The following is a 21,353-nucleotide window of genomic DNA, read 5'->3' as shown; positions in this document are numbered from 1 at the left end:
GGAAATGCTTTCAGTTTTTCTCCCTGAGAGAGAATAATGTTTGCTGTGAGTCTGTCATATTTGGCCTTTATTATGTTGAGGTAGGTAGGTTCCTTGTATGCTGATTTTCTGGAGAGTTTTTTTTGGTCATAAATGGATGTTGCATTTTTTTGAAAGCTTCCCCTGCATCTATTGAGATGATCATATGGCTTTTATCTTTTAGTTTGTTAATATGGTGTATCACATTGATTGGTTTGCATATATTGAAGAATCCTTGCATCCCTAGGATTAGCCCCACTTGATCATGGTATATGATCCTTTTAATGTATTAGATTTTGTTTGCTAAAATTTTGTTGAAAAATTTTGCATCTATGGTCATCAGTGATAGTCACCTGCAATTTTCATTTTTCATGATATCTTTGTCTGGTTTTGGTATCAGTGTGATGGTGGCCTCAAACAATGAGTTTGGGAGTTTTCCCTCTGTAGTTTTCTGGAAGAGTTTCAGGAGGATGTTAGCTCTTCTCTAAACATTTGGTAGAATTCACCTGTGAAGCTATCTGGCCATGGGATTTTGTTTGTTTGAAGATTTTTGATCACAGTTTCAATTTCAGTGCATGTGATTGGTCTGTTTTATTTTTTATTTCTTCCGGGTTCAGTCTTGAAAAGTTATACTTTTCTAAGAATTTGTCCATTTCTTCCAGGCTGTTCATTTTATTGGCTTGTAGTAGTTTCTTTTGATCCTTTGTATTTCTGCATTGTCTGTTGTAACTTCTGCTTTTTCATCTGCAATGTTATTGAATTGAATCTTCTTTTTTTCTTGATGAGTCTAATGGTGTTTCAATTTTGTTTATCTTCTCAGAGAACCAGCCTTTTAGTTTTATTAATATTTACTACTGTTTCCTTCTTTTCCATTTATTTCTGCTGTGATCTTTATGATTTCTTTCCTTCTAACTTAGAAATTTTTTGTTCTTCTTTTTCTAGTTACTCTAGGTTTTAAGGTTAGGTTGTCTATTTGATGTTTTTCTTGTTTTTTGAGGTAAGCTTATACTGCTATAAACTTCCCATTTAGCACTGCTTTTACTGCATCCTGTAGGCTTTGAGTTGTCGTGTTTTCATTGTCATTTTTTCAGGTATTTTTTAATTTCTTCTTTGGTTTCTTCAGTGCCCTCTTGGTTATTTAGAAATGTATTGTTTATCCTCCATGTGTTTGAGTTTTTTACAGTTTTTTCCCCTATAACTGATACCTAATCTTATACCATTGTGGTCAGAAAAAATGCTTGTTACAATTTCAATTTTCCTAAATTTACCAAGGCTTGATTTGCGACCCAAGATGTGATCAAACCTGGAGAATGTTTCATTCATATGTACCTGAGAAAAAAGTGAATTCTACTTTTGGTATATTTGTTATTTAGTTAGATATGTTGAATGCGTTGTTTTACGTTTTGTATATTCTTCTTTCTTTTTTTAATGCTTGGTCTGCATGCTATTGAAAAAGATGTGTTAAAATTCCCCCATTTTGATTGTGATTTTGTGTTTCTTCTTTTCATTCTATCAAGTATATTTCAAACCTATGTTCTGACATCTTTCTTGGATCTTGATACTCATAATATTTTTTATTAAGACTTTACCCCATTATCATCATGAAAAGTCCCTCTTTAATTCAATTAGTAAATCTTATTTTAAAGTCTACTTTCCACAACATTAATAGAGCTAGTCCAGTTTTCTTTTTTTCTTTTTAAAAATTTTTATTTATTTATTTATTTTTTGGTTGCCCTGGGTCTTCATCGTTGCATACAGGCTTTTTCTTCCCCTCTCTCTAGGTGTCTGGAGGAAGGCCTACTCTTTGTTGTGCATGGGCTTCTCCTTGTAGTGTCTTCTCTTGTTGCACAACAAGGCTCTAGACACACAGGCTCCAATAGTTGCAACTTGAGTGCTCTAGAACACAGGCTCAGTAGTTGTGGTGCACAGGATTAACTGCACCAAAGCATGTAGGAATCTCCCCAGATCAAGTATTGAACACATGTCCCCTGCATTGGTGGGCAAATTCTTAACCACTGGACAACCAAGGAAGTCCTACTCATGTTTTCTGTTAGTATTCACATTAGTATGTACATTTCCCCATCATTTTACTTTCAACCTTTCTTTGTTGTCATAATAGGTTATCTCTGACAATTCATGGATAAAAAATCTTTAGTCTTAGACTACTCACGGGAATATTTTCAATGTAATTTTTTTCCTGTTTTTTCCCCCCATTTTTTAATCTTATTATTCTCTTATCACTGCTATAATAAACAAGACCCAGGTGCTAGCTCAGTGCAACAACTCTGTGTCTGAAGCAGCAGACTTTGCAGCCTCAGAGGACAGCACCCGCAACTGCTCAGGTGTGGATCCCACAGTATAGAAGACCCTTCTCATTTCCCAGATCAATGCCCCATTGTCCCATTTCTCTCTCCTCAGACAGCAGACAGCTCCGCCTGATGAATGGGAGCAGTCGCTGCGCTGGGAGAGTGGAGATCCTTGACCAGGGCTCCTGGGGCACCATCTGTGATGACGGCTGGGACCTGAACGATGCCCACGTGGTGTGCAAGCAGTTGAACTGTGGAGAAGCCCTCAGAGCCATGGACTTTGCTCACTTCGGGGTGGGAAGAGGGCCCATCTGGCTGGATGATCTGAAGTGCACAGGAAAGGAGTCCCATGTGTGGAAGTGCCCTTCCCAGGGCTGGGGTCGGCACAATTGTGATCATGGAGAAGATGCAGGAGTCGTCTGCTCAGGTATGGTCAGTGTATTGTCCAGTGGCTGAGTGAATGGAAAGTTGCAAGGAAGTTGGTATCTGACCAAAAGAGCGGTACCTGGGCTAAAGAGATCTGAGACATCTATCCATCCTCCCTAGGTATATAGTATCTGTGAGGGATGGGTTTCATTTATTTTTCTCTTATAAGTCTCTGATTTTCTTTTTGGCTCCAGTGGACTTATTTTGTGTAGTTTCATTTATTATCTCAATTAAAATCAAGCTTCTTAATTTTTCTATATTTCATTTTTTGAAAAACTGAAACATTTACAAATCACACACACACACTTCCTTTGCATAGTGAACCCACAGGAGGGAGGAATAAGAATGAGGATGCACCTTTCTGAGTGGAGGTGTATGTATGTATCCTATGACACTACTTTGGACTGGATTAGTAGGAGTGGAGGCACAGGAGATATCACTGAACATATAGAGAGGGACTTACACATTTATGTCAAATTGCAAGTCTCCTTTGAAAATTTAGATGTAAATACTCATAGCTTTTTGGTTGGTAGGACCAGAGAACTGTGGATGAATTGCTCTGAGTCATAGGTTCTCCTTTCATTGTTACTAGAAAAGATCCTCTGTTTAAAACACATATTTAAACTTGAACTTTGGAGGAACACTTGGCCATGTGCTGACAAGTGTATAGTGGAGGCAATAAAATATTAATTTGCACGTTTTGTGGTAAGTTTACACTTAATGACTTCAATAATATAAGAGAATTGGTTTGGGGGCTTATTGATAAGAATGGAAGTAAGGGGATATATAATTTTTCAAGAAGACAGAAGAAAAGATATAGTAGCTGGGAGGGAGGGGACTGGTAGCTGACAAAGGACGGTATGGCATTCACTGAGGGTCCAGGTGTGGTGTGGAGGATGCTGTGTGTGCCTAAAGACACAGAATATCCACATAGCAAGGGACCAGACAAGGATACGTCTGACTACAATTTTCATTTTGGCTTAAGTGGGGTTGATTCATAGAAATAAATAATTTTCTAAAGAAGCAATGTCCTTTTTTTGGTTGTAGTTGTTACCCAAGTCTGTCATAAACTTTTCAGAGGGCTTAAAACTATCTACTTGTTTTTCTCTTTTGCTAAAAATAAAGCCCTACAAAGATAAGAACATTGTTTTATTGTGACTTACATTCTCAGAGTCTACCATAATCCCTGGGTCGTGGCCAACTCTAAAAAAAACTGTATTTTTAATAAAACCACATGAAGATGGATTCTAAAGTTTTCCATGAAATACCTGCTTTCAAGTTAAATATTGGATCTATGCAACAGTTTAGCTACATTTTCTTTAAAGTTTCTTCTCTCTCTCTTTTCCCATTCAGAGGCTCAATGTTTGCCCATTTCTGGGCATCTAAGGACCCAAATTCCTCGCCTTTGCTGCACAATGATAAAAATTTTATCAAACTGATTCCATCTTGCTTTCAGAGGGGAATTTTCAGTGCAAGAACAGAGAGTGAGTTTGGTCTTACAGGAAGATACTTTGATCTTTGTGGATCTCTGAGAGGCCAAATACCTCATCCAATAGAGACATTTCCTATACCTCAAGGCCACATAGTGCTCTGTTCCAATCAAAACAGTAGGAGCCCAGAGTGATGGATGAGGAACCAGAAGGGTCTGGGGGAAGGTGAGGCTGAAGGTCAGAGGCCCTGAGAGTTAGTCTGGAGGCAGATGCATCACAGCTACAGAGAGGAGAGAGGAAGCAGTCTTGGTCAGAGGAAGGGAAATAAGGATGTAATCTACATGAAAGATGTAGTAACCTGACACCTGAGAACACAGAACAAAGAAGATTCCGTCTCCAACTCTGCAAACTTGAACAAGTCACTCTGTGACAGAACCTCCCAGACTCTGTCTTCTCAGTTCTAAGATAAGAACACAGTGGTCAAGCACCTCTGATGTTATTTATAGCTTTGAACACTTAGCCCTAAAAGAAGCCATAGTGAGCTTGGTGTGAGTCAGAGTGTCTTCCTCCTTTTGACTGAAGTAATGGTACTTCTGTGTTTCTTCATCTTAATTACCCACCATGTGACCAAAAATTCCTAAAGAGATGGGAATACAAGACCACCTTACCTATCTACTGAGAAACCTGTATGCAGGTCAAGAAGCAACAGTTAGAATCAGACATGGAACAACAGACTAGTTCAAAACCGGTAAGGAGTACGTCAAGGCTAAATATTGTCATCCAGCTTGTTTAACTTCTATGCAGAGTACATCATGTGAAATGCTGGAGTGGATGAATCACAAGCTGGAATTAAGATTGCTGGGAGAAATGTCAATAATCTCAGATATGCAGATGACACCACCCTTATGGCAGAAAGCAAAAAGAACTAAAGAGCCTCTTGATGAAAGTGAAAGAAGAGAGTGAAAAAGCTGGCTTAAAGCTCAACATTCAAAAAACAAAGATCATGGCATACACTTCCATTACTTCATGGCAAACAAATGGGGAAAATGTGGAAACAGTGGACAAATTTTATTTTCTAGGGCTCCAAAATCACTGCAGATGGTGACTACAGCCATGAAATTAAAAGAAGACTGCTCCTTGGAAGAAAAGCTATGACAAATCTAAACAGTATAATAAAAAGCAGAGTTATCAATTTTCCAACAAAAGTCCATATAGTCAAAGCTATGGATTTTCCAGTAGTTATGCACGTATGTGAGAGATGGACCATAAAGAAGGCTGAGCACCAAAGAAGTGATGCTTTTGAAGTGCTGGAGAAGACTCTTGAGAGTCCCTTGGACAGCAAGGAGATCAAACCAGTTGATCTTAAAGGAATCAACCCTGAATATTCATTGGAAGGACTGATGATGAAACTGAAGCTCCAATAATTTGGCTACCTGATGTGAAGAGCTGAATCACTGGAGAAGACCCTGATGCTGGGAAAGATTAAGAGCAAGAGGAGAAGGGGTGACAGAAGATGAGATGGTTGGATGGCATCACTGACTCAATGGACATGAGTTTAAGCAAACTCAGGGAGATAGTGAAGGACAGGGAACCCTGGCATACTGCAGTCTATGGGGTCGCAAAGAGTCAGACACGACTTAGCAACTGAAAGACAAGATACCCAGCTACTTTTACTAACACTGTAAAGAATTCACCTTTTGTTTAGCTGAAAGGGTGCATAGCACCCAAATATCTAAATACAACCTAGAACTGAGCTGTAACAAGTCTGGATTGCAATTTTGATAGCATTCAGTCCACCTCTGATTTCTCTGTCCCTATGGAAAATGCTTTCAGAGATTTCAACTGAAAGTCTGGATGTTTTGTAGCTCAGTACCCAAGAGAATTAGGGAATATCCACTCTGCTCTCCAAAATTTTTGACATAGTTCTTTGGCTTCCAGCCCTTCACAGCTTGTGTACTGTGCAGATATTTGAAGAGAAAACCTGCTCTTTGAGAGAGGCTCTCAAGTCTCCAATTTTGTCATCCCACCTCAGCACTAGGTAACCCCAAATTATTGCTGGTTTATCTGTCCCAACAGGTGTCCTTGGATTCCCTGAGCCCAGATTCTGAACCATTATCCTATGCAACCAATTGGGAAATTCCTCCAGAGAAAAAGAAGCTTTAGATCCTTGGGTAACACTGAAATAATCTCCATTCTTTGGAATTGTAGATTATTTACTCCATATTGTATTCACAGATTTCTAATACTTTTACTTTTGTTTTCTTTTAACATTTTTCAGCTTTTTTAAATATGTAAAAAGGACCATTGGCCTGCTGTGAACTCCTCTTTTCTTCATTGAAGTAGAATATTTTAGGTTTTATTCTGTTCTGATCATATACATAAAGTGCAATATTGTTAGACATAATTTAGCCTTTCTTTACATTGCTTTTTATATATAAAAGGAGAGAATAATAGAGTCTGTCAGAATTGTTCAAGTGCTTTCAGAGCAAGAATACAACCTATTTCTGCTTTGTGGTGTGGATAGACATATGTATTTCCCATTAGAAAAAAAGTACTCCAAAATTTGATAATAGTGATTCCTAACATGAAACCCAAGGAGAAATTGCATTCATTGGGAAAAAAAGCAAAAAATTCTATGATTCACATGAGAATCTGGCCAAGGTCCATCAAAATCACCTGAAATTCTCTCTCCTGCAAGACTTCCCAGTCTACTCAAAGAGATTTCTTTCTTCTACAGTCAATATGCAGACCTTAAAAGTCTAAAATCATAAGGGAAATATTCTGGGGTTAACCATGGTGTATCATGGAACATTTGTTTTTCAGTTTTGAATGACCTCCAAAGAGAACGATTCTAATGGTAGAGGATTCGTGGCTGCTCCCTGAGGCTTCTGATAAGGCCAGTTCTTTTCTCCTCTCCCTTTAGTCTAATCCCTTTAGCTCTCAGGTCAAGGGCACCAAAGTTTGTGTGTTTAAAGGGAATCCATCCAGCTGTCATCTCATTCCTGTGACTCTGAACTCATTTAACTCTCAGGGTACAGAGCCTAATATTGCCTATATGTCTTTTTCAGCTACTATGCAGAAAATTAACACTGACAGAACCTATGTAACATCTTCTGTCTCACATTACATCTAGATTATTTTCAACTTAATATTGCCTGTTTTTTCCAAGTTTTCAATCTTATTATTCTCTTATGCCTACTAGACTTGACCCAGGTGCTACTCTAGTTTAATGACTCTGTGTCAGAACCAGCAGGCTCTGCAGCCTCAGAGAGAACACGACCACCTGCTCAGGTGAAGGGCTGACAGGACCAGAAGACCCTTCTCATTCCCCACTGCCAATGATCCGTTTCCCATTTCTCTCTCCTCAGGCAGCAGACAGCTCCGCCTGGTGGACGGGGGCGGTCCCTGCGCCGGGAGAGTGGAGATCTTTGACCAAGGCTCCTGGGGCACCATCTGTGATGATGACTGGGACCTGGACGATGCCCACGTGGTGTGCAGGCAGCTGGGCTGTGGAGAAGCCCTCAGTGCCGTGGGGTCTGCTCACTTCGGGGCAGGCTCAGGGCGCATCTGGATGGACAATGTGAACTGTCGAGGAAAGGAGTCCCAAGTGTGGAAGTGCCCTGCTGGGGACTGGGGACAGCACAATTGTGGTCATCACGAGGACTCAGGAGTCATCTGTTCAGGTACAGTCAGTGCAGTGTCTAATGGTTGAGAGAATATGGAAAGTTCCGAGAAAGTGGGTGAACAGGCAGCCCAAGAGTAGAAGGCAGGTTTGGTCTTAGAGGAAGATACTTTGATCTTTGTGGATCTCTGAGAGGCCAAATACCATATCCAACAGAGATACTTACTACACCTCAGGCCTCAGAGTGCTCTGTTCCAATAAAAACAGTAAGAGCCAGGAGTGATGGTGGAAGAGCCAGAAGGGTCTAGGGACAGGTGAGGCTGAAGGTCAGAGGACCTGAGAGTTGGTCTGGAGGTGGATGCATCACAGCTACAGGGAGAAGAGAGGAGGCAGTCTTGGTCAGAGAGAGAGAAATAAGGATGTGATCTAGATCAAAGGTTATGAAAACCAACATGGTCATCTACACTCTCTTACTTCCCTGGATACAATTGAGCCCCAAATCTATAACAGCGAGAGGGGACACTCCCTTGGGACCAAAGAGCCCTATGGGGGTTTTTCTGGTGGCTCAGTGGCAAATAATCCACCTGTTAATGAAGGAAATCCAAGAGACACAGGTTTGATCTCTGACTTGGGAAGATCCCAGGAGGAGGAAATCACAACCCACTCCCATATTCTTCCTGGTGAATCCCATGGAAAGAGGAGTCCATAGGAGTTGCAAAGAGTCAGACATGACTCAGCAAAAACACACACTTAAAGAGCCCTAAGTGGAAGCTGAGATATAGAAAATTGTGGGTCTCTCAGGATCTGGCACAGCTGCAGAGAGAGTAATTTCCTGAAGACCTGGACCCTGAGGTCCCTCCTATGGCTCAGGTTGTTGTCTCTCTTGCAAATGGACTAAACCTGGAAAATGGAGGCACCTCTGTGAGGGAAGAACAGAGGTGAAGCACAAAGAGAGGGGGACGATGCCTACTGAACAGCAAACCTGGAGGAAGATGAGAGGTTGTGCAGGAAGCTGGGACCTGAGAGCACAGAACAGACAGAGGAGGCTCAGTCTTAACTCTGCAAACTTGAACACGTCACTCTTGTGACAGAACTTCCCCAGGTTTTGCCTTCTCTGGTTTAAGATCAGAACACAGTGCTCAGGCACCTCTGATATTTGCAGCTTTGAGCTCTTGTTGATCTTTGCCCTGAAAGAGGCCATAACTTGTTTGATGTGGGCCTGGTGTCTTCCTCCTTTTGTATTGAAGTAATGCTGTGTCTGTATCTCTTCATATTAATAACCCACCATGTGAACCTAGTTCTCCACAGTGCAAAACACAGATTCCAAAATTTTCAGGTTTTTTTGTTGTTACTGTCAATTTTTATTATGTTTGTCCTTTGGGGATTCTGTGGCTTTAGGTTAATGTATTGATTCTATATTGAGGTCCTTGATAACACTGCTTTTCTTCTGTCCTTTGTTTTTCTTGGAAAGACTTTTGGAAATATGTCCTGACATTTTTCAGGTCAGGTGAAGAAGACTGACTTCCATTAAAAGGGTAGGAACCTGGACAGGAACTGTCAGTGTAATCCTAGTTTTAACCCTAAAAATTTCACTCACTCTCCTTAGAAGATGCAGTCAGGAGTTCAGTAATGAGACAAGTCAGTCAGGGCTTCCTTGGCCTCATTTGCACAGAAACTTCACTTACTTTCCAATAAACTTATAAATGGCACCCAACAAGTGGGTGTGATCTGTGGTGACCCCAGATATTTTTTTATCCCAGGTGACAACATCTGTGGAACTGCTGGATCATTAAAACTTCACGTCTCAGTAACAATATCAGTCTTGGGCAGATATTCTGATGTCCTTACCAAATCAAAGACCAGTGAAAAGGTTTCTGTCATATCACAGAGGCCAACGACTTTGTCATTGCTCAGTTGCTAAGTTGTGTCTGACTCTTTGAGACCCCATCAACTGCAGCACACCAGTCTTCCTTGTCCTTCACTATCTCCCTGAGTTTGCTCAAACTCATGTCCTCTGAGTCGGTGATGCCATCCAATCATCTCATCCTCTGTCACCCCCTTCTCCTCTTGCCTTCAGTCTTTCCCAGCATCAGGGTCTTTTCCAGTGATTCAGCTCTTCCCATGAGGTGGTCAAAGTATTGGAGCTTCAGTTTAATTATCAGTCCTTTCAATGAATATTCAGGGTTGATTTCCTTTACGATCAACTGGTTTGATCTCCTTGCCGTCCAACTCTTCAAGAGTCTTCTCCAGCACCACAATTTGAAAGCATCAGTTCTTTGATGCTCAGCCTTCTTTATGGTGCAACTCTCATATCTGTATGTGACTACTGGAAAAACCGTAGCTTTGACTATATGAACCTTTGTTGGCAAAGTGATGTCTCTGCTTTTTAATACACTGTCTAGGTTTGTCATAGTTTTCATTCTAAAGAGCAAATGTCTTTTAATTTCGTGGCTGTAGTCACTGTCCACATTGATTTTGGAGCACAAGAAAATGAAATCTGACACTGTTTCCAATTTCTCCCCATCTATTTGCCATGAAGTAATAGGACTGGATGCCATGATCTTTGTTTTTTGAATTGAGTTTTAAGCCAGATCTTTTCACTCTCCTCTTTCACCTTCATCAAGAGGCTCTTTAGTTCCTCTTCACTTTTTGCCCTTAAAGTGGTATCATCTGCACATCTGAGGTTGTTGGTATTTCTCCCAGCAATCTTAATTTCAGCTTGTGAGTCACCCAGCCCATCATTTCATATGATATACTTTGCATAGAAGTTAAATAAGCAGGATGACAATATACAGCCTTGATGCACTCCTTTCTCAATTTTGAGCCAGTCCATTGTTCCATATCCAGTTCTAACTGGTGCTTCTTGATCTTCATACAGGTTTTTCAGGAGACAGGTAAGGTGGCCTAGTATTCCCATCTCTTTAAGAATATTCCACAGTTTGTTGTGATCCACACAGTCAAAGGCTATAGTGTCATCAATGAAGCAGAGGTAGATGCTTTCCTGGAATTTTCTTGCTATTTTTATCATCCAGTATATATTGGCAATTTGACCTCTGGTTCCTCTGCCTTTTCTAAATCCAACTTGTACACCTGGAAGTTCTCAGTTCACATACTGCTAAAGTGTAGCTTGAAGGATTTTGAGCATTACCTTGTTAGCAGGTAAAATGAGTGCAACTGTATGGTAATCTGAACATTCTTTGGCATTGTCTTTTTTGGGGATTGGATTTAAAACTGATCTTTTCCAGTCCTGTGGCCACTGCTCAGTTTTCCAAGTTTGCTAGCATAATGAGTGTAGCCCTTTAACAGCATCATCTTTTAGGATTTGAAATCCATGGGTTAACATTGGGTGGCAGCCTGAAAAGGTGTTGGCAGCCTGGGAAGTGGCTTCCTAGAGATCACACTGGAGATGGAAGAGGGAGCAGAGTAGTGACCAGTACCCCCAGTTTCCAGCATGGAACCAGAGAAGAGGAAAGCCTGTGACCAGAGCTTGGCAGACAGTGACTCCTGGGCAGCAGATTGGCTCCAGGGCAGCCAGCAGTGACAGAGAGGCCGGGATGCCCTCCACTCTTGTATGTTCCCCCACATTGGCTCCAGCCTTCCCTGGGCCCCCTTCAGTCATTTCAGCAGGGCCTTTGACTCTGCTTCGGGCCTCATGTTGACCGACAAATGACAGACAGTGACAGGTTACAGGCTCAACGAGGACCAGCTGTGGGACACCCAGGGCATCCAGCTATGTGGAGCAGCTGAAGGACATGCCCCTGCTAGTTAGGGCCTGAGAAAAAGTGGTCCACTGGAGAAGAGAACGTCAAACCACTTCAATATTCTTACCTTGAAAACCCCATGAACAGTAGGAAAAGACAGAAGATATGACACTGAAAGATGAACCCCCCAGGTCGGTAGGTGTGCAATATGCTAACTGCGGAAGAGTGGAGAAATAGCTACAGAAAGAATAAAGAAGATGAGCCAAAGTGGAAAGGGCACACACTATGGTTTTATCAGGTTCCTAACATTCCATAGAAACCTGAAATATTAGGCCATGAACCAGAGGAAGTTCAAAGTGGTCAAACAGGAGATGACAAGACTGAACTTTGACATTTTAGGAATCAGTGAACTAAAATGGATGGGAAAAGGTGAATAATTCAAATGGCCATTTTATCTACTACTGTGGGTAAGAATCCCTTAGAAGGAATGGAGTAGCCCTCATAGTCAACAAAAGAGTCTGAAATGCAGTACTTGGATATACTGTCAAAAAGACAGAAAGATCTGTTTGTTTCCAAGGCAAGCAATTCAGTATCACAGTGATTCAAGTCTATGCCCCAACCACTAATGCCCAAGAATATGGAGTTGAATGGTTCTATGAAGACCTACAAGAACTTCTGGAGCTAACACCAAAAAAAAAAAAAAAAAAAAAAAAAAAGATATCCTTTTCATAATAGGGGACTGGAATGCAAAAGTAGGAAGTCAAGAGATACCTGGTATAACTGGCAAGTTTGGCCTTGGAGTACAAAATGAAGCAGGGCAAGAGCTAAGAGTTTTTCCCAGATAACGCACTGGTCATAGCAAACACCGTCTTCCAACAACACAGAATACAATTCTATGTGTGGACATCACCAGATGGTCAACACCAAAATCAGATTGATTATATTCTTTGTAGCCAAAGATGAAGAAGCTGTATGTAGTCAACAAAAACAAGACTGGAAGCTGACTGTGGCTCAGATCAGCAGTTTCTCATTGCAAAATTAATGCTCAAATTGAAGAAAATAGGGAAAACCACTAGGTCATCCCTAAATCAAATCCCTTATGATTATACAGTGGAGATGATGAATAGAATGAAGTGACTAGATCTGGTAGACAGAGCGCCTGAAGAACTATGGACAGAGGTTCGTAACATTCTAGAGGAAGTGGTGACCAAAGCCTTCCACAAGAAAAAGAAACATAAGAAGGCAAATTGATTGCCTGGGCGGCCTTACAAATAGCTCAGAAAACAAGCGAGGCAAAAGGCAAATGACTTTAGTGAACATAAAACCTGGGGTCATGTTAGTTGACATGTAGAAAAAATTACTAAAATGAGAAGCCCTAGAATGAATCTTCTTCACAATCAATTCTATTTTTCAGTTCAGTTCAGTCATTCAGTTGTGTCCAACTCTTCGCTACCCCATGGACTGCAGCACACCAGGACTCTCTGTCCATCACCAACACCCGGAGTTTACTCAAACTCATGTCTATTGAGTCAGTAATGCCATCCAACCATCTAATCCTCTGTCGTCCCCTTCTCCTCCTGCCTTCAATCTTTCCCAGCATTAGGGTCTTTTCCAGTGAGTCAGTTCTTCGCATCAGGTGGCCAAAGTATTGGAGTTTCAGCTGCAACATCAGTTCTTCCAATGAATATTCAGGACTGATTTCCTTTAGGATGGACTGGTTGGATCTCCTTGCAGTCCAGGGGACTCTCAAGAGTCTTCTTCAACACAACATCACAGTTCAAAAGCATCCATTCTTTGGTGCTCAGCTTTCTTTATGATCCAACTCTCACATCCATCATGACTACTGGAAAAACCATAGCCTTGACTATACAGACCTTTGTAGGCAAAGTAATGTCTTTACTTTTTAATATGCTGCCTAGGTTGGTCGGTTGGTCATAACTTTTCTTCCAAGGAGCAAGAGTCTCTTAATTTAGTGGCTTCAGTCACCATCTGCAGTAATTTTGGAGCTCAAGAAAATAAAGTCTCTCACTGTTTCTATCGTTTCCCCATCTATTTGTCATGAAGTGATGGAACCAGATCCCATGATCTTAGTTTTCTGAATGTTAGGCTTTAAGCCAACTTTTTCACTCTCTTCTTTCACTTTCATCAAGAGGCTCCTTAGTTCTTTGCTTTCTGCCATACTGGTGGTGTCATATGCATATCTGAGGTTATTGATATTTCTCCCAGCAATCTTGATTCCAGCTTGTGCTTCATCCAGTCCAGCATTTCTCGTGATGTACTCTGCATATAAGTTAAATAAGCAGGGTGACAATATACAGTCTTTATGTATTCCTTTTCCTGTTTGGAACCAGTCTGTTGTTGCATGTCCAGTTCTAACTGTAGCTCCCTGACCTGCATACGGATTTCTCAAGAGGCAGGTCAGGTGGTCTGGTATTATCATCTCTTGAAGAATTTCCCACATATTGTTGTGATCCACACAAAGCCTTTGGCATAGTCAATAAAGCAGAAATAGATATATTTCTGGAGCTCTCTTGCTTTTTCGATGTTGGCAATTTGATCTCTGGTTCCTCTGCCTTTTCTAAAGCCAGCTTGAACATCTGGAAGATCACGGTTCATGTATTGTTGAAGCCTCACTTGGAGATTTTTGAGCATTACTTTACTAGCATGTGAGGTGTGTGCAATTGCACGATAGTTTGAGCATTTTTTGGCATTGCCTTTCTTTGGGGTTGGAATGAAAACTGACCTTTTCCAGTCCTGTGGCCACTGCTGAGTTTTCCATATTTGCTGGCATAGTGAGTGCAGCACTTTCACAGCATCATCTTTCAGGATTTGAAATAGCTCAACTGGAATCCCATCATCTCCACTAGCTTTGTTCATAGTGATGCTTCCTAAGGCCCACTTGACTTCACATTCCAGGATGTCTGTCTCTAGGTGAGTGATCACACCATCATGATTATCTGGGTCATGAAGATCTTTTTTCTATAGTTCTTCTTTGTATTCTTGTCACCTATTCTTAATATCTTCTACTTCTGTTAGGTCCATATCATTTCTGTCCTTTATTGAGCCCATCTTTGCAAATTCCCTTGGTATTTCTAATTTTCTTGAAGAGCTCCCTACTTGTTCCCATTCTATTGTTTCCCTCTATTTCTTTGCATTGATCACTGAGGAAGGCTTTCTTATCTCTTCTTGCTATTCTTTGGAACTCTGCATTCAAATGGGTATACCTTTTCTTTTCTCCTTTGCTTTTGGCTTTTCTTCTTTCCACAGCTATTTGTAAGGTCCTCTGACAGCCATTTTGCTTTTTTGCATTTTTTTTCCCTAGGGGATGGTCTTAATCCCTGTCTCCTGTATAATGTCATGAACCTCCATCCATAGTTCATCAGGCACTGTCTATCAGATCTACTCCCTTAAACCTGTTTCTCATTTTCACTGTATAAACAAAAGGGATTTGATTTAGGTCATACCTGAATGGTCTAGTGGTTTTCCCTGCTTTCTTCAATTTAAGTCTGAATTTGGAAATAAGGAATTCATTATCTGAGCCACAGTCAGCTCCCGGTCTTGATCTTGCTGACTAAATAGAGTTTCTCCATCTTTGGCTGCAAAGAATATAATCAATCTGATATCAGTTTTGACCATCTGGTGATGTCCATGTGTAGAGTCTTCTCTTGTGTTGTTGGAAGAGTGTGTTTGCTATGACCAGTGCGTTCTCTTGGCAAAACTCTATTAGCCTCTGCCTGCTTCATTCTGTACTCCAGGACCAAATTTGCCTGTTACTCCAGGTCTTTCTTGACTTCCTACTTTTGCATTCCAGTCCCCTATAATGAAAAGGACATCTTTTTTGAGTGTTAGTTCTAGAAGGTCTTGTAGCTCTTCATAGAACAGTTCAACTTCAGCTCCTTAAGCATTATTGGCTGGGGCACAGACTTGGATTACTGTGATATTGAATGGTTTGCCTTGGAAATGAACAGAGATCATTCCGTTGTTTTTGAGATTGCATCCAAGTACTGCATTTTGGGCTCTTTTGTTGACCATGATGGCTACTCCATTTCTTCTAAGGGACTCTTGCCCACATAGTAGATATAATTGTCACCTGAGTTAAATTCACCCATTCCAGTCCATTTTAGTTCACTGATTCCTAAAATGTCAACATTTACTATTGCCATCTCCTGTTTGACTACCAATTTTCCTTGATTCACGGACCTAACATTCCAGGTTCCTATGCAATATTGCTGTTTAGAGCACTGGATCTTGCTTCTATCACCAGTCACATCCACAACTGGGTGTTGTTTTTGCTTTGGCTCCATCTCTTCATTTTTTCTGGAGTTATTTCTCCACTGATCTCCAGTAGCATATTGGGCACCTACTGACCTGGGGAGTTCATCTTTCAGTTTCCTATCTTTTTGTCTTTTCATACTGTCCATGGAGATCTCAAGGCAAGAATACTAAAGTGGCTTGCCATTCCCTTCTCCAGTGGACCACATTTTGTCAGAATATTTTTCAAAGAATATGTAAAATTTTTTTCTCTCCTTGTTTATGCTTCTCTTCTGATAGTGTATTTTTCACTACTATAAATTTTATTTTAAGATTGATAGCAAGTACTGTTTGATTTTATCATTTAAAATCTATGTTTTTCAGCACTGTATATTGAACAATATATCTACTCTAATGTTTTAAATATTGCCTTCTTGAAATATAAAATTTCACCCTGTGTGTGTATGCTGTGGGTGTATATATATATGTATGCATATTCTTCCGCATAAACCCACAGCTCAGACATTTTCCTGCTTCTCTGTAGTCTTTCCCTTAGCATATTGTTCTTGTAGAACTCTGTCTTCCTCCCTGTGATGTTTCCCCTTTCTACCTCTTGGTGTTTTGGTCCTCCAAACCCTCTGTGCAACAGAAAAATCTAACCCAAATTAGGTGCCATAAATAGAATGATACTTAAGGTAGAAGAGGGCTTTACTCTTAGAGACATCAGGATGTGCTTCTGTTAGTCAGTTTTTCCCACCTCAGTTGAATATTCAAGCTTGTTCTGTGACATCTTAAGGATCAGATATTTAGAAAACACCCTGTATCTGTGAATGTTCTTATGGGGAAATTTTTCCCGTTTCATTCCCTGACACTCTGTGTGAAACTTGGTCTCCACTGTGCCTCTAACTCAGGGGGGTCCCAAATGTCAGATTTGAGCTCCTAAAATTAGAATGATATAGCCACATGCCTGGAAAACTAGCTTCTGTAGGTGTGGCCCTTGGTCCCAGTTGCTTTGCAAACCTCACCTCTCCATCCCTTCTTGATCCCAGGTTCCCGCCTTATTTCAGGCATCTTCAGTCAGAAATCTCTGTCTCGCTTCCTTGGGAAACTCTACTCCTCCCCAAAGGAACAAGAAATTCTACTCCCTTCTCCCTGTAACCTTCTAGCTGTTTGTGTTTGGGCCATGTTATAATGATGGTTGCCATTTTGCATCTCTTAGGTATAAAGGTGAACTCAGAATGAAAAGTAAAATTGGCCCTCTGAATTCATTTTGGCCTCTCCAGCAATGAAAGCACTGAATGAATTTTTCATCAAGCTAAGAAGAAATCATACCTTACTCAAACAACTATAATGTCTCCTCAGAGAGAATGTTATGTAGGATCATATTATTAAAGCTCATATTCACATACTAAGGCTCTTGGTTCACATGAGTTTGCCCCCATCTGCTGGTCAATTTCAACCCTGGTATCATGGTTCCAAAGAGCATTAAATATCTCCTGAGCCTGCACCTGTTGCAGAGTATCTACAAGGCAAGTCAGGATCTGCCAGCTCCATTTACACACTTTCTGAAATCAATTTGTGCTTTAAATCTCAGTCTCTACACACACACACACACACACACACACACTCACACACACAGACTCAACTGGATCACAAAGAGCTTGTGTACCATTTTATGTCCAATTTCAAAATTAAGAATATATTTTAAATTATTCTTTGTCCTCTTAAAATGCCTTCTATGTTATTTGTATGGTTGCCAGTATCTCAGGCATACTGAATTATTGAATCATAATTTTTATCTAATCCTATTATGTATTAATACATTTTATTGCAATGCTGTGATAAAGTTCTTACGAACATCCTCATTAACTTAATAGAAGAGCTATTACTGGTTTCTCAAGATGACCATTCTAAAGGCTTCTGTCTCTATAGTGCCTAATTGTCCATCACTATAGTTTTTAATGTACTTCCCAGGTGGCTCAGTGGTAAAGAATCCACCTGCCGATGCAGGAGACATAAAAGACTTAGCTTCGATCCCTGGGTCAGGAAGATCCCCTGGGGGAGGAAATGGCAACCCACCCCAAAAAGAACTGTGACCAAAAATCTGTATAATTTATCATGACATTCCTTTTCATTCTTGGTGCTATTGGCTGCATTTTCTCTCTCTTCTTGATTAGTATTGCTTGATGTTTATCCATTTGCAATGAGCCACACTTGAAAGGTTTTCGTCTATTTTGTCTATCATGTGCTTACCTTCTTTTTCATTAATTTTTGTTCCTTTCCTTATTTATTTACCCAAGTTTCCTATGTCCTTTAGGCTTTATTTTCTCAATACCTACCTCCATAACTGGAAGCTTACATTTTTAAAATTTTCAGTGTTTTACTTTTCTTTTCTAAATCTAGGATATAAACTTCCCTTAGCACTTTTATTAGAATAATTTAGTTGTATCATATCTTTATTATCATTATTTCATAATATTCTCCAATATTTAAATTATTTCCTAGACCCAGGTATTTTGGGAAAGGATGTTGCTTAATTTCCCCAAATAGGAATTGCTGACTATATTTCCTTATAAATTCTTAAATAAATTTCATTGTGGTCAGAGTAACATCAGTAACTTTACTAGGTATGGAGGTTTTCATAGCCTCCATTCATTTTTTAAAAAATTCTCAATCATTGTATCTTCAAATAATACTCTGTAGTTCTGTCTCTCTCTCTCTGTTTTTCTTTTTCCCCTCCTCATAATCCTCCTCCACTTCTTCCTCCTCCTCTTTATTCTCCTTGTCCTCTCATTTCTAAGACACCTCTAAAGTCAGTAATTCTGTGCCGAGTTCTATCTGAAATTCTTTGTAACTCATTCATTCACTCCTTAGTTCCAGATATTTTATTTCCAGTCGGTAATTATTCCTCTGATATTTTTTATTAAATTATGATTAGTTGTTAAATTTGTTCACCTTTTACCTGTTTATTCTCTCCTTCTCTCCTTTCCCCCCCTAAATACACGATTTTAGTTAAAATCCTTGACTATTAGCTGCAGCATCTCTATCATGTGTGTCTCTGTCTTATCTTTCTTTTTTTCACTTTGTTTATTTGCCATGTCATCCCATCTCTTTAAATGCCATGTAATGTTTTACTGAATGCTAAAAGTACACATGAAAAAATAAGATGCCCCAGCTACATTTAACACTGGAAAAAATTCATTTTTTGTTCTGCTAAGCTATAACGGATATATGAAAAAACAAGCAGGTGATAAGCATGTGGGAGAAGAGATGCACACCACTCAAATATCTAAATATAACCTAGCACTGAGCTGTAACAAGTCTGGGTTGCAGTTTTGGTAGCACTCAGTCTGCTCTGATCTCTCTTTTCCTATGACATAGGTTCTCAGAGATTGCATTTGAAAGTCTGGAGGTTTTGGTAGCTCAGCACCCAAAATAATGAGGCCACTCTGTTTTCCAAGATTATCGACATAGTTCTTTGGCGTCCTGACTGTCACAGCTTGTGTACTGTGCAGATAGTTGAGGAGAAAACCTGCTCTGTGAGAGAGGGTCTCAAGTCTTCAATTCTGCCACTTTAGCAGCAGATCACTCCCCCAAATTAAAGCTGGCTTCTCTGTTCCAGCAGGAGTCCTCTATTTCCCTGAGCCCAGATTCTGAACCATTAACCTAGACAATAAATTGGGAAATTCCTACAGAGAAAAAGAAGCTTTAGATGTTCGACTGACACTGAAATGGTCTCCATTCTTCAGAATTTTATCATATTTCTTTAGTCCATATTGGGTACACAAATTTCTAGTGTCTTTACTTTTTAATTTTATTAATTTTTTTCTTTACATTTTCCAGCTTTTTTAGTTATATGTAAAAATGAGCATTGGCCTGTTGTGAACTTCTTTTTCATGGAAGTGGAAAATATTAGGCTTTATTCTCTACTGATCATTTACTTAAAGTGCAACATTGCTAGACATTATTTCAAACTTTATATCACTTTTTATATACAAGAGGATAGAATAATGTAGTGAGTCTGTCAATATTGTTTGTTCAAATGCTTTTAGAGAAGGAATATAACCTAATTCTGCTCTCTGATGGAGTGGAAAATATATGATATTTTCCAGCTAGAGAGCAGATTACTCCCAAGTTTGAATAATAATGATCTTCACATGAAGTCCAAGGAGAGATTATATTCATTTTGGAGAAGAAGCAACATTCCATGATTCCCAGTAGAATTTGGTCAGTGTCAATCAATATCATCTGACATCTCCTCTCATGCAAGTTTTTCCAATCTACTCAAAGAGATCATACATTTTGGGACTATGTGACCAGATCTGGAATTTGAAGCCTAGAATCATAGTGAAATATTCTGGGGTAAACCATGGCATCTCATAGACCCTTTGTTTTTAAGTTCTGCATGACTGTATCAAGAGAACGATTCTAATTGCGGAGGATTTGTGGCTGCTCCCTGAGGCTTCTGATGAGGCCATTTCCTGACTCCATTCCCTTTAATCTAATCCCTTTAACTCTCAGGTCAAGGGCACCAAAGTGTGTGTGGTTTATAAGGAATCCATCCAGCTGCCACCTGATTCCTGTGGCTCTGAAATAATTTAACTGCTTAGGATAGAGAACCTAACATTTCCTGTATACCTTTCTCAGATGCTCTGCAGAACTCTACAGGTCAGAAGATTAACTGGTAAGACCTGGGTAACATCTTCTGTCTCAGAGTACTCGCTGGAGTATTTTCAATTTAATTTTTCTCGTTGTTGTTGTTTCTATTTTTCATCTTATTATTCTCTTATTCACTGCTGTAATAAACCAGACCCCAGTGCTACCCCAGTGCAACAACTACATACTTGAACTAGTAGGCTCTGCAGCCTCAGAGGCGAGCACCCTCTACTACTCAGGTGAGGGTCCCAGAGGACAGAAGACCCTTCTCATCCCCACTGTCAATGCCTTATTTCCCATTTCTCTCTCTTCAGACAGCAGACAACTTCGCCTGGTGGATGGGGGTGCTCGCTGTGCTGGGAGAGTGGAGATCCTTGACCAGGGCTCCTGGGGCACCATCTGTGATGACGGCTGGGACCTGGACGATGCCCATGTGGTGTGCAGGCAGCTGGGCTGTGGAGAAGCCCTCGATGCCACAGGATCTGCTCACTTCGGGGCAGGATCAGGGCCCATCTGGATGGATGACGTGAACTGCAGAGGAAATGAGCTCCAGGTGTGGAAGTGCCCTTCCCAGGCCTGGGGTCGGCACAACTGTGATCATCATAAGGATGCAGGAGTCATTTGCTCAGGTACAGTCAGTGCAGTGTCTAATGGTTGAGAGAATGGAAAGTTCCAAGAAAGTGGGTGAATGGGCAGCTCAAGAGTAAAAGTCAGGCTTGGTCTTCCAGGAAGACATTTGATCTTTGTGGATCTCTGAAGGGTCAAATACCACATCCAACAGAGGTATTTCCTACATCTCAAGCCACACAGTGCTCTATTCCAATTAAAACAAAAGCTATAACAGTGAGAGGGGACATTCCCTCTGGACCAAAGACCCCTAAGCAGAAGCCGAGATATAGGGAATCGGGAATTTCCCAGCCTTTGACACAGCTGCAGAGAGAGT

At 40.4% G+C, this 21,353-nt stretch overlaps 1 protein-coding gene across 1 annotated transcript in view; it reads left to right on the top strand.

The window, feature by feature from the left end:
- Nucleotides 1-21,353, top strand: part of LOC133043053 (uncharacterized) — a 285,837-nt gene that overhangs the window by 6,648 nt on the left and 257,836 nt on the right. The window contains 3 exon segments of the mRNA XM_061123943.1: nucleotides 2,437-2,751; nucleotides 7,549-7,863; nucleotides 20,725-21,039. Of these exon segments, the coding sequence (XP_060979926.1) occupies nucleotides 2,437-2,751; nucleotides 7,549-7,863; nucleotides 20,725-21,039 (945 nt within the window).

The sequence above is a fragment of the Dama dama genome, chromosome 22, assembly GCF_033118175.1.
Source record: "Dama dama isolate Ldn47 chromosome 22, ASM3311817v1, whole genome shotgun sequence".
Classification (NCBI taxonomy): domain Eukaryota; kingdom Metazoa; phylum Chordata; class Mammalia; order Artiodactyla; family Cervidae; genus Dama; species Dama dama.
The sequence above is the reverse complement of the archived record's forward strand: the minus strand, read 5'-3'. Positions and strand labels throughout refer to the sequence as shown.